Raw genomic sequence first — 14300 nt, forward strand, 5'->3', positions numbered from 1 at the left:
TGCACCACCACACCTGGCTAATTTTTGTATTTTTTGTAGAGATGGGGTTTCGCCATCTTGCACAGGCTGGTCTCAAACTCCTAAGCTCAAGGTATCCGCCCGCCTTAGCCTCACAAAGTGCTGGGATTACAGGCATGAACTGCTGCACCTGGCCCACATAAAACAACTTTATATGTGCCTAGCAAATAATGAATGTTTGTGTTTTCTTCCTTCTTAATACCCTGTCATTTCTCTGCTTTTGACAGATGATGTCAGTTCATACAGACTGTATTGTGTCAGTGCAGATTTTAAGTACACTGATGGAAATAACTATTAGAAATGGTAAGTATATCAACTTACTGCGATTTACAGTGTGTATTATTGGTTGCTATTTACATGGTATCTTTCATATTGCTAAATGTTAGTATATTTGGAAATATAGAATATAAAATTATTTTTCTAATCAAAAGTCATTTTTTTGTTTTTTTGAGACAGAATCTTGCTGTCGCCCAGGCTAACGTGCAGTGACACAATCTCAGCACTGCAACTCCCACCTTCCTGGTTCAAGCAATTCTCATGCCTCAGCTTCCTGAGTAGCTGGGACTACAGGCACATACTACTACACCCGGCTAATTGTTTTGTATTTTAGTAGAGACGGGGTTTCACCATGCTGCCCAGGCTGGTCTCGAACTCCTGAGCTCAGGCAATCTACCCGCCTCGGCCTCCCAAAGTGCTAGGATTACAGGCATGAGCCACCTCACCCGACCTCAAAAGTCTTTAATAATGAAATGGAACTTCAGTTAAACAATGAGTATCTGAATTTTCCTACTTGCATTGAGAAAAGAGTATAAGATCTTGCAAGTGGAAGCCCTCACCTACTATTTACCAAATCATGGCTTACTTTGCTTGATAAGTGGAAATGGTTCCAAACTTACTTAGCCAACTAAGTTTAATTGGCTTATTGGTAAGCAGCAGTATTGTACTGATAATATAGTAAGGCATATTGAAAGCATCCACTGCAAAGGTGTAACATTTGCTTTCTCATCTTTGAGAGCCCTTAAAAATAAAAGAAGCATGGTGGTTTACCTGTTTCATCTGTCTTGGGGATTGGGACTATAAAGGCAATGAAGATGATAAAAAATCTTTCTGTGTTATTGATAGTTGGGATTTTACCAGTGGTATTTCCAGCCGTTTTAAAACGTGTTACTTCCTTCTGAGTTACACCCTTTTATCCATCACTCTCAGATATTTTCTTTATGTCATTTTCTTCATTTTATTTGGAAATCTATAATTCCTATGATCAACCTATAACTATATTGTTAGCATAAAATTAGCAGCTGTCATTTGTATAAAACCATTGTAATTATTCATGTTTCACATGCAGACTGTCACCTTGCAAATGTGGGTTTGTAGACCACAGATTTAGAATGAAATGTTTTCTTCTGTTAATTAGATACCTTCAGTGACTCACCAGTTTGGCCCTGGATCCCATCATTGTCTGATATAGCAGCTGTGTTTTTCAATATGGGGATTGATTTTAGATCTTTGTTTCCCCTGGAGAATCTTCAGCCAGACTTTAATGAAGACTATCTAGTGTAAGTTTTCTCATCATAATTAACTCCAAAAATACCATTTCGTACAACTTACCTATAATTATAGCTAAAGTTTAATATTTATTTCTGATTTTTAAAAAGATCTCTCAAAGTTGAGATCAATCTTGAATTAGATACATTCTTAACATCTGTCTTAATCTAAAAGCCGTCATCATGTTTAGCAGGCAAACAATAGAAATATTCTCATAAAAGTTTTGTTTTCTTTTTACAAGACTTTCCATTGTTATTTAACATTGTTTTGGTGGAAGTATTGGCCAGAGTAATTAGACAAGAGACAAAAAACAAGAGATACAAAAATTGGAAAGGAGTTGCTGAAAGATTATTTGTAGATGTGAGTTAATCTAGACATAGAAGCCTAAGACTTGGGTGAAAAACTATGACAAATAACTAAGAAAATTTGGTGTGGGTGTCTGGGTATAAAAATAATAAACAGAAATCAATAACCTTCAGATATGTGAAGTGTAACTAGTTAAAAGATACACTGGGCTGGGTGTGGTGGCTTATACCTGTAATGCCAACATTTGGGGAGGCCAAGGCAGGAGAATCACTTGAGGCTGGGAATTGGAAGTTGCAGCGAGCTGTGATCACACCACAGTACTACAGCATGGGTGGCAGACTGAGACCTTGTCTTTAAAAAAAAAAAAAAAAAAAAAGGTGGGGGCCAGGCACAGTGGCTCATGCCTGTAATCCCAACACTTTGGGAGGCCAAGGCAGGCGGATCACTTGAGGTCAGGAGTTCGAGAACAGCCTTACCAACATGATGAAACCGGATCTCTACTAAAAATACAAAAAAGTTAGCGGGGTGTAGTGGCACGCACCTTTAGTCCCAGCTACTTGGGAGGCTGAGGCAGGAGAATTGCTTAAACCTGGGTGGCGGAGGTTGCAGTGAGCCGAGATCACACCACTGCACTCCACCCTGGACGACAGAGTGAGACTCCATCTTAAAAAAAAAAAAAGGAAACTGGTTACAGACAAAGTATTAATTTCAAGTCAATAAGAAAAAGATCAATACCTATTAGAAAAATGGGCAGAGGAAATGAATAGACTGATCACAGAAAAGGGAATAAAAATGGAAAGGTAAAGGAAGTAAAAGAGGAAAAAGTTGAATATATTCACTTAAACATTATGAAAATTCTGTTTCCACTCCGTATAGGATCCCTGGTTACTCAGATGTAATCTGCATCTGAAAATATATTGGATAGCAACATTTCAGCTAGAGACTATGTTTCATCACTTTAAATAGGAAAAATAATGTTTATCCAGCCCATCCAAAAATCCCAACTATTTCCCCTAAATATTACAAGAATGTTCTTAAACACTTATATTTTAAAAGTTACCACATATTTCTGCATAATATAAACATTTAACATACTGCTACTTTATTATTTAACATTTAATGAACTCAGTAGTGTGTGGTAATTTTGTATGTGGTGTACAACAATTTGAATTTTTCTTACTGTAGTAAGCATGTACAGTAGTGGAAATAAACGGTGGTGGCTATAGTCACTGTTGTATAGTGGTGAGTAAAGATGGGCACAAACTTAACACAAGTGATCTGGTGAAGGAATGAGTGCTGTGTAATAAAATGCCTGTTTAAACAACATGAGCATGAGTCTGGAAATTGTGTGTGTGTGTGTGTGTGTGTGTGTGTTTGTTTGAGACAGGGTCTTGCTTTGTTGTGCAGGCTGGAGTGCAGTGACACAATGTCAGCTCACAGCAACCTCTGCCTCCCAGGCTCAAGTGATCTTCCCACCTCAGCCTCCCGAGTAGTTGAGACCACAGGTACTCACCACCACGCCCAGCTAATATTTTTTTATTTTTTGTGGAGACGGGGTTTTGCCATGTTGCCCAGGCTGGTCTGGAACTCCTGAGCTAAGACGATCCCCTGGCCTCAGCTTCCCAAACTGCTGGGATTACAGGCATGAGCCACTGCCTGGCTTGAACTTGTTAAGATCCTACCCCACTCGCTGTTCTCTTTCTTTTCTTTCTTTTCTTTTCTTCCCTTCCTTCCCCTCTGTCCCTCCCTGCCCTCCCTTCCTTCCCTTCCTTCCTTCCCTTTCCTCCCTTCTCTCCTTTCCCTTCCCTCCCTTCCCCTTCCCTAACTTCCCTCGCTTCCCCCCCTTCTCCTTCCCCTTCCCCTTCCCTCCTTCCTCCCTTCCACAAGATGAGGTCTTGGTCTGTCACTGAGGCTGGAGTGCAGTGACACAGTTATGGGTCATTGCACCCTCGAACTCCTGAGCTCAAGTGGCCCTCCTACCTCAGCTTCCTGAGTACCGTGGCACTACAGACACACACCACCATGCCTGGCCAATGTTTTTACATTTTTTCATAGAGAATGGATCTGGCTATGTTGCCCAGGCTGGTCTCAAAATCCTGGGCTCAAGCAATCCTAACACCTTGACCTCCCAAAGTGCTGGGATTATGGGCATGAGCCACTGCACCTGGCCATCACTGTTCTTTTTTTAACCAGGACTCACAGCTTACCCATTTTTGCCAGTGTGTATATGCATATTTATCATGGCAAGTTATCTATACAAATAGTAGATGTAGAGTGAAAATGTTTGCAGATCGTCAGAATAAATATTTAGGTAGAGAAAATTCAGATATTAAAGGATACTAGTACATTTCTTTTCTTGACCATTATTCTGCTAGGTACATAGACTTAAAATTTAAGTCGAAATACATTCTAACCTTCAGTTCTGTATCCTTTCAATTATCACATCCCTACGTTCCTTTTCCTCCACCTATGTCATATCTATTCGTTCCTTTTCATTTCCTGTGTCAGTCTAATTCAGATTCTCTTTTCCTGCCTAGCCTGGCAAAAAATCTTTCCTCCAGGGCCTTTCCACCTGCAAGATATTCTTTTCACTGTTGCAGGAACTCACTCTCTACTATTCTCAAAACTTTATACCCTATATTTAAGACGTTACGATTTTACCCTGACCTGTTTTCTGTTTTGTTGTCAGCTTTCTAATCAAATTGGTCTGCCTGCTGTCCCTCCACATCATAATAGCTAGCCCTTATATAGTGTTTGCTGTGTGCCAGACTCTGTTCTAAGGGCTTCATTCACATAGTACCTCACTTAGTAGTTACTACAAATACTAGTAAGGTTTTCATTTCCATTTTACAAGTAAGGTAGGCACGGAGAGGTTTTTTCTTTCTTTCTTAATAGAGAAGACAGAGTTTCGCTTTTTTTTTTTTTTTTTTTTAAGACAAAGTCTTGCTCTGTCGCCCAGGCTGGAGTGCAGTGGCGCGATCTCAGCTCACTGCAACCTCCACCTCCCAGGTTCAAGCGATTCTCCTGCCTCAGCCTCCCGAGTAGCGGGGATTACAGGCGCCCGCCACCATGCCCGCCTAATTTTTCTATTTTTAGCAGAGATGGGGTTTCACCATGTTGGCCCAGGCTGGTCTCGAACTCCTGACCTCAGGTGATCTGCCTGCCTCAGCCTCCCAAAGTGCTGGGATTACATGTGAGCCACCACCCCCAGTCGAATTTTGCTGTATTGCCCAGGTGAGTCTTGAACTCCTGGGCTCAGGCTATCTGCCTGCCTCAGCCTCTCAAAGTGCTGGGATTCGGGTGTGAGCCACTCCACCCTACCCACCCTCTCATCATCTTGATGCATTAGCCAATCCAGAAGCTCTCTGAACTTTAGGGTATTTTTGGAGGGCCAGTTACACAGGGATGGTTGATTAAAGCATTAGCCATTGGTGATTAACTTAATCTTTAACCCCTCTGGGTGAGACTGAAAGTTTCAGCCTTCTAGTCACATGGTTGATAACTCTGGCAACCAGCCCCCATCCTCTAGGAGTCACTTTATTAGCATAAATTTAGGTATGGTTAAAAAGGGATTATTATAAATAACAAAAGAGGCTCCTCCTACCTCATCAGACATTCCAGAGGTTTTAGGAACTCTGTGCCAGGGATTGGGGACAAAGATCAAATGTATTTCTTCTTATACCACAGTGGGACATATATTCGTATTTGTTTGTTTATACATAAAATGCCAATGGAAGGAAGGACTAAAACTTGTAGTAATTATCTTAGGGAAGAAACGAGTAGTTATAAAGAACGGAGCTAGGAGGACAGTTTATCCCAGCATACTGTACCTTAATATATTTTGATTTTTTTGCCGGGCGCGGTGGCTCAAGCCTGTAATCCCAGCACTTTGGGAGGCTGAGACGGGCGGATCACGAGGTCAGGAGATCGAGACCATCCTGGCTAATACGGTGAAACCCCGTCTCTACTAAAAAATACAAAAAACTAGCCGGGCGAGGTGGCGGGCGCCTGTAGCCCCAGCTACTCGGGAGGCCGAGGCAGGAGAATGGCGTAAACCCGGGAGGCGGAGCTTGCAGTGAGCTGAGATCTGGCCACTGCACTCCAGCCTGGGGACAGAGCGAGACTCCGTCTCAAAAAAAAAATATATATATATATATATATATATTTTTTTTTTTTTAAATCATGTAAAAGTATTGTTTTTTCAAAAAATTTAAAATGTTGTCTATCTTTTGAAAGCAAAGTTCATGCATCTCCTCTTTCATGAATCTTCACTGATAACCTCTGACAATTAGAAGTAGAATGCGTTGAATTGTTTCTGTATATTGCTATAGCAGTTTCTTTAGGCCATTTATGAGTCTTTTACCTATTATGAATTCTTTTTAGTCAGAACCATCTTCTACATAGCTCTCTAACACCAAGAGCAATGAGGATAGTACCATATAAAACGTAGTTTGTTCAAGAGAAAACTGATGCATAATGATAGAAATGATATTAGTGTTTGCCTTGAGTCAGGGATAGCAGATTGACTTGGATTTGGCATAAAGAGATTTTTGAGGGGAATGGAAATGTTCTACTTCTTGATTAGGATGGTGGTTACATTAGTATATATGATTATCAAAACTTAAAATGGGTACATTCCTTTTATTGTATGTAAATTATACCTCGATAAAACATAGTTTTTAAAAAGTAGCCCAGTATTTCTTAAAGTGAGTAATATATTTTGTGCCTAACTTCACATTGCTTTACTCACTTCTCAATAGTTCTGAAACACAGACAACATCAAGGGGAAAAGAAAGTGAAGATTCATCTTATAAGCCAATTTTTTCAACACTTCCTGAAACCAACATTTTAAATGTGGTTAAGGTAGGAAAAAACTTTTGTGTGTCTTTGGCTCAGAGCTAGAACCATTTGGTCTGTGGTTAATGGTTTTTTGAAAAAAAAAAAATCTCGGCCGGGCGCGGTGGCTTACGCCTGTAATCCCAGCACTTTGGGAGGCCAAGGCGGGCAGATCACAAGGTCAAGAGATCAAGACCATCCTGGCTAACATGGTGAAACTCCGTCTCTACTAAAAATACAAAAAAAAAAAATTAGCTGGGTGTGGTGGCGGGCACCTGTGGTCCCAGCTGCTCGAGAGGCTGAGGCAGGAGAATGGTGTGAATCTGGGAGGCGGAGCTTGCAGTGAGCTGAGATCACGCCACTGCACTCCAGCCTGGGCAACAGAGTGAGACTGTGTCTCAAAAAAAAAAAAAAACTCTAGTTTCATACCAGGTGATTTCCAGTCTCTGAAATTTCTTAGCAATAATCTTTGTATTAAAGATTGTTTTTGCTGTTTTTGTGTTGTTTTAATATTAGTGATGAACAGGAACTTTAGGTCAGTTACATCATTAAATAGTTTTAAAACCAATAGTTTTTTATAAGTAGGATGTATGAAGAAAGAAGTCTTACAATATAATTTAGTGATCAAGCATTAATGGCAGAGGCCGGGCACGGTGGCTCATGCCTGTAATCCCAGCACTGTGGGAGGCCAAGGCGGGTGGATCAGCTGAGGTCAGGAGTTCGAGACCAGCTTGGCCAACATGGTGAAACCCTGTCTCTACTAAAAATCGCAAAAAAAAAAAATTAGCCGGGCATGGTGGCAGGTCCTGTTATCTCAGCTACTGGGGAGGCTGAGGCGGGAGAATCACTTGAACCTGGGAGGTGGAAGTTGCAGTGAGGCGAGATCACACCACTGCACTGCAGCCTGGGCGACAGAGTGAGACTCCGTCTCAAAAAAAAGAAGGTCAAAAAAAGTTAATGACAGTGTGAAACATTTTTAGTTGCTGAATTGAATCAGTGATACTGAACCATTAAGAAAATCTCAAAAATGGAAAATGGAGAAGAAAATGCCACTTAATTCAACTATTAACGTGGAATAGTTCTTGCCTTCTTTTGTCTAGACATCTGATGTTTGTTTTCTTTATAGTTCTTTTTTGCGTCTTTTGTCAAAAAGTTTATAATTAAAACCCTAAAAATAAAATACACCTTCTAAAATATTTTTGTCTGTGCATTTATGTTAAACAGTTCCTAGGCTTGTGTACATCTATACATCCAGAAGGTTACCAGGATCGTGAAATAATGTTGCTGATTTTAATGTTATTTAAAATGAGTTTGGAAAAACAGCTGAAACAGATTCCTCTAGTAGACTTTCAAAGCCTCCTGATAAACCTGATGAAAAACATCAGAGATTGGAACACAAAGGTAATGTTACTTAAAACTTCATTATTCATTTTTTATATAGCATTACAATTTGACTCATAGTGCATATGGAATTAATACTGTTTCTAAACTCAAGATCTTTGGCAGATTAAAAATGAACTGAGGAAGGGACTGTTTGCTGGAGCTGTATTATTTAAATTCATGATAATTGAATTTTTTCTAAAACTTCAGCTCTTTATCCAACAAAAATGTGTTTATTGGGGATTTCCTGTGGACTCAGCATTAATGTAGGTGCTAGAGATTGAGCTGTGAAAGAGACAAAGCCTTTGCCTTCATGGGGCTTTTGTCCTAGTCAAAGGGTTAGATAAACAAGTAAATGTTGATTATATTATCATGTCAGGTAGTAGTTAAGTACTACAAATTAAAATAAAGCAGGACATGAGTACAGCAAGACTGGATGCTATGCTATTTCATATAAGGCAGTCAGGGAAAGGCCTTTCCAAAATAACCTTGGAGCAGAGACCTAAATGAAATGACGGAGTGAGTCATACCTACAACCAGAATTTGAGTTGAACTTCTGCAACCATATGGAGGATGAACATGTATAATTTTTGTTAGGACTTTTTAAAAATTATATTTTTCAGTCTTTTTTGGTGGAAAAATTAAAATAGGCAGAAGTAAGGCAAAGAGTATAATAAATTCCTAAGTATCACTTTGCTTCAATAATTGAGACATAATCTTGTCTAATGTAAAACTGACCCTATATTTCCTTTCCCTGCTCATCAGATTATTTTGAAGCAACTGTTAGGCTTTTTAAAAAATTGATACACAATGGTAATACATATTTGGGGGGTGTTAGGCTTTTTTTTTTTTTTTAGACAGCATCTCCTGTCACCCAGGCAGGAGTACAGTGATGCAATCTTGTCTCAGTGCAACCTCTGCCTCCTAGTTTCAGGTGATTCTTGTGCCTCAGCCTCCTAAGTAGCTGAGACCATAGACACACGCCACCCTGCCCAGCTAATTTCTGTGTATTTAGTAGACACAGGGTTTTATCATGTTGGCCAGGCTGGTCTCAAACTCCTGGCCTCAAGGGATTCACCTTCCTTAGCCTCCCAAAGTGCTGGGATTACAGGCATGAGCCACCACACCCAGCCAAGTGTTAGGCTTTTAAAAACACTGAAATAGGATCCCTAAAGTGCAAGAAATCCCAAATCAGGAATATATATAGTCTTGTACAACTCTGATACACATTTATGTTTAGATCAGTTTATCCTTCCAAGAAGGACTGTTTAAAGATATGATGTAGTACAAAACATGAAAGCCAAGTGAAATTCTGCTAAATGTATCTGTTCAGTCCATTTAAGATAGTATAAGTAAAACAATCTGTGTATTGTGTACATTTTAGCAGATTCTAGACTCCATGCTATTTCTAAAAATGTGTGCCCTTATTTTGTACTAGTGCTTCCATTATGGCAAGAAGGGATGTAGATGATCTGTTGGGTGTTTGATTTTACTGTTCTGTTTGAAAAGAAATCTTACATGTTCTTTTTTTTCAGGTGCCTGAACTCTGTCTGGGCATAAATGAACTCTCGAGTCATCCCCACAACCTTCTGTGGTTAGTACAGCTGGTCCCTAATTGGACATCACGTGGAAGGTATTGAAAAGTGAGAATTAAACATTAAGAAATTTTATAATTTTAGATTAATGAAATGCCTTGGTTCTTTATTTCCATTCATCATTCTTTGAATGTTAGATCAGAGATGTTTATTTCATATTCAGTTGTGAGAAAAGGCATTGATAGCCTGATTCTTTCTTACTCTAATTCTTAACTCAGGTCGTTATGTAATTTTTTTTTTTTTTTTGAGACAGAGTCTCACTCTGTCACCCAAGTTGAATATTTTTTTATTTTTAATTTTAGTTTATCTGTTACCTTAATACAGATGACATATTCCACAAAAATAAATGAATCAGCTTTTTTTTGCTTTAGTAAAAATAAATTTCATCAGTAAAAAAAAATAGGTTTTCTGTCAGTAAATCATCAGGGTCAAAGATAAGGCTGTTAAATGATTTACTGAGCTTCAGATAATTCAAGTTTTATGTACAAATATTTTACATGAAAATTTTACTGTTCTATAACAGCTTATATGTTCCTGTACAGACTTCTCTTGAAACATTGCCTATATTTCCAATTAGAACTAGAGCTCCTCTTGACTCATTCATTTGCTTTTCAAGCAGTATTAATTAAAATACATTCTAAATACTTTTAACTTCTAATTCTAGGCAACTGAGACAGTGCCTCAGTCTAGTGATTATTTCAAAGCTTTTGGATGAGAAACATGAAGATGTTCCTAATGCCAGTAATCTGCAGGTATAAATAAATACATTTTTATTTTTAATAAATGGGAGAGGTAATGAGAGGTATAAGGAAAATTGATGAACCCTAAGTCAAAGGTCCTGGGGTCAGAGCTCAGCTCTCAAGCATGATACTGTTCATGTAATCTCTAGCACACTTAACTAACAAGGTCCAGTTTTTTCATCTGTGAAATGGAGATAGTATTGCACCCTCCACCACATAGAATGGTTGTGGACAATCAGCTGTGAATTAATGTATAAAGAAACTACTGGGAAAATCATAATGTGGAATTACATGAATATGATTTCATTTATTGAATTAGTTCAGCTTGTCTAAGTTAGCAGTTTTATCGCAAGCTTAGAAATTGCAAAACCATTGTACATTGATTGCATCTTTAACCTGTTTTAAAATGAGTCTTTTTAGATCATAGAGCTTAAATGTAGTTGCCCTCTAGTACTTGTTCAGTAAGAATATATCATGTATATATGAGAATGTGGACAAACATGTCCAACTGTTGCTCGGTAGTGGTGGCACACACCTATAGTCCCAGCTACTTGGGAGGCTGAGGCCAGAGGATCCTTCGAATCCAGGAGTTCGAGTCCAACCTAAGCAACATGGGGAGACCCTATCTTTAATATATATATGTGAATTTTTTTAATTTAAAAAAATGTCCTACGGAAGTCCCTCTCTCAGAAGTTCTGAAGGCTTTTTACAAACATTGATAGCACTAATGGGGCTGCCCTTGGTTGGATTTGAAAACTCACCATAGGCCAGGCACAGTGGCTCACACCTGTAATCCCAGCACTTTGGGAGGCCTAGGTGGGCGGATCACGAGGTCAGGAGATCGAGACCATCCTGGCCAACACCGTGAAACCCCATCTCTACTAAATACAAAAAAATTAGTCAGGCCTGGTGGCAGGCACCTGTAGTCCCAGCTACTCGGGAGGCTGAGGCAGGAGAATGGCGTGAACCCGGGAGGCGGAGCTTGCAGTAAGCCGAGATCACGCTACTGCACTCCAGCCTGGGCGACAGAGCGAGACTGTGTCTCAAAAAAAAAAAAAAAACTCACCGTAGAACCTGATCTGGATGTCCCTTTGTTCTTGTTTGAATTGCAATTTGGTACAAGGTATGCCACCAGGTCTTAGGAATTAAAACAAAACAAAGATTTAGATTTGAGGCTGCCCTTGAAAACATAATCTAATGGTTGAAACAAAATTAACCAACTCTTGTGGGTTAGTGTGGTAAGAACAGTAACCAAAGCATGCAGAAGATGCTGGGGATGGAGAGATTGATGGGCACAGCTGGTTTCTGCTTTAGTAGAGTTGAGGTAGATTTGATTCCAGATATATGGGGATCGTGCTGGAGCTACCAGGGTAATTAGCAGATAGTTCTCATTCCTTTCAATGATATTTACTGCCTTCGAAAAAGATCCGGGGATAGGATTTCTACCATTTCTCCTAACTTTTGTTGTTCTGTTACTTTTTCCTTTTTTGCCCATGTAAAATAGAATAATTAACCAAATAATTATATGAATAATTAACCCTCAAACTCACTAACTGATATTCAAGTTACAATCTAGTTGCGATTTTTACCCCAACTTCTTGTAGTTCTTCTCAGAATTCAATGACTTCTAACCACAGAGTCAACTTTGTTGACTTTTGAATAATTTAACAGAGAAAGCATTCCCTGTGGCCTCTGTTATAATATCATTTGGTCTCCTAAGCATTTATCCCAAGTTACAAGTACTAAATCTCTAATTTAAAATCCCTTACTTTTTTTTTTTTTTTGAGAGATGGAGTGTTGCTCTGTCACCCAGGCTGGAGTGAGGTGGCACGATCTTGGCTCACTGCAACCTCTGCCCTGCGTATTCAAGTGATTCTTGTGCCTCAGCCTTCCAAGTAGCTAGGACTACAGGCATGTGCCACCACGCCCAGATAATTTTTGTATTTTTAGTAGAGACGGGGTTTCTCCACGTTGGCCAGGCTGGTCTCGAACTCCTGACCTCAGGTGATTCACCTCCCTCGGCCTCTTAAAATGCTGGGATTACAGGTGTGAGCCACTGTGCCTGGCCACTTAAAATCCTTTTTTAAGCAATTCAGGGGTTTTACATAAAGGGAAAATGAATATTGTTCAAGTGTAAAGAAAGCTATAATAAAAGGACAAAATGAAAGAGGACACACTGGAAAAAATAGCCTAAGAAAGAGCAACTGTATTATTTAGGTTTGTTCAATGTCTCCTCTTTCTTTTGATAGGTATCAGTCCTACATCGCTATCTTGTGCAGATGAAGCCTTCTGATTTGTTAAAGAAAATGGTCTTAAAGAAAAAGGCTGAACAACCAGATGGCACTATTGATGACAGTCTACATTTAGAACTTGAAAAGCAGGTATCCAATGCTAGGAGGTCTCAAAGAGTACATAGAAGCATAACTGATATCAGCTTCCTAACCATAGACAGATAATATAGGCATTTCTGGATTGGGACACTAGATACATTCTAGCAAACATAATTTTAAAGCAAATGATATTTTTAATTTATCGCTGTCATGAAATTCTTCCATAAATTTGAGAGTTGAAAATGTGAGTAAAAGGATGATTGTTGGTAATTTGCTCCCAAGAGTATTTTTTGTAGCCCTTTATTAGGGCAGTCATGAGGTCATGCATCATGGTAAAAAGAATGCACTTAAGTTAGAAATTAGAAAGCCTAGTTTAGATGCTTGGCTTTTACTTACTGACCAGCTGGGTTAACTTTAACGTATCCTTTATCCTTCCTGGGCAACTTTCCTAATGTGTAAATTGGAATGACATCTATGCTAGCTAATTCATAGGTGTTAATTTTATTCATTTCTCTAACAGGCATATTACCTGACCTACATTCTTCTTCATTTAGTCGGTGAAGTTAGTTGTTCTCATTCTTTTTCTTCTGGACAACGGGTAGGTAGTGTTTAGTGTTGTTGCTGCTGTTTTTAAATAGGTGTTACTGATGATGGAATGAGTGAGCATGCTTTTTATAGGAGAAAACTTAATAAAAGCTAATTGATTTTACTATAAGAATTCCCATGTATACCAGAAAGAGGGGCGTGATAGTGGTCTTGTAACCGTATCATATTGAAAAGAATTGTTGGCCGGGCGCTGTGGCTTACACCTGTAATCCCAGCACTTTGGGAGGCCAAGGCGGGTGGATCTCTTGAGGTCAGGAGTTCAAGACCAGCCTGGCCAACATGGTGAAACCCCATCTCTACTAAAACTACAAAAAAATTAACCAGGCGTTTTGGTGGGTGCCTGTAATCCCAGCTATTCGGGAGGCCAAGGCAGGAGAATTGCTTGAACCCAGGAGGCGGAGGTTGCAGTGAACTGAGATTGCGCTACTGCACTCCAGCCCGGGCAATAAGAGTGAAACTCCATCTCAAAAACAAAGAAAAGAAAAGAATTGTCAGTAAATGTTAGTTCTGTTTGTTGGAGTGGAATTTAACCATTATACCTTGGCAGTAGTATAATATATTCATAAGATACCAACATCACCAAATATCAAATGGGCTGGTGTTGTGCTGGACCCATATTGACTCCAGTAGAAATGGCAGTTCAGGTGGCAACAGGCTACACAGGAGAACTGCTACCATCTGTAGAGACCATGCAGTTTACATAACATTTTCACTTAGCACCCTTTACCTAGCAACCTCCATTTAACCCAGAACAAAGGGCCTCCATCCCGTATGGCCTTCCAAGGGATGAGCTGAGGGTTCAGATGTCCTTCATAGATAAGGAGTGAAACTTCACGTTGGACTCTCCCAGATTATTTAGCTTGGGACTCCAGTTACACATTCTTCTTAGACCATAGGTTCATTTTCAGAGTATGCTTAAGTTATTGCTATCAGTTGCATCTGCC

The 14300-nt window shown here is 39.5% G+C and overlaps 2 protein-coding genes across 5 annotated transcripts in view; one reads left to right on the plus strand and one right to left on the minus strand.

The window, feature by feature from the left end:
* Positions 1-14300, minus strand: part of NDUFB8 (NADH:ubiquinone oxidoreductase subunit B8) — a 943883-nt gene that overhangs the window by 418414 nt on the left and 511169 nt on the right. The window lies entirely within an intron of this gene.
* SLF2 (SMC5-SMC6 complex localization factor 2) overlaps positions 1-14300 on the plus strand; it is a 51656-nt gene that overhangs the window by 23736 nt on the left and 13620 nt on the right. For all 4 annotated transcript variants that reach the window (XM_050804958.1, XM_050804960.1, XM_050804961.1 and 1 more), the window contains 8 exons: positions 246-321; positions 1433-1574; positions 6630-6732; positions 7930-8106; positions 9621-9718; positions 10345-10432; positions 12670-12801; positions 13271-13348. In XM_050804958.1, the coding sequence (XP_050660915.1) occupies positions 246-321; positions 1433-1574; positions 6630-6732; positions 7930-8106; positions 9621-9718; positions 10345-10432; positions 12670-12801; positions 13271-13348 (894 nt within the window). The remainder of the gene's footprint in view (positions 1-245; positions 322-1432; positions 1575-6629; positions 6733-7929; positions 8107-9620; positions 9719-10344; positions 10433-12669; positions 12802-13270; positions 13349-14300) is intronic.

The sequence above is a fragment of the Macaca thibetana genome, chromosome 9 (genome assembly GCF_024542745.1).
Source record: "Macaca thibetana thibetana isolate TM-01 chromosome 9, ASM2454274v1, whole genome shotgun sequence".
NCBI lineage: Eukaryota > Metazoa > Chordata > Mammalia > Primates > Cercopithecidae > Macaca > Macaca thibetana.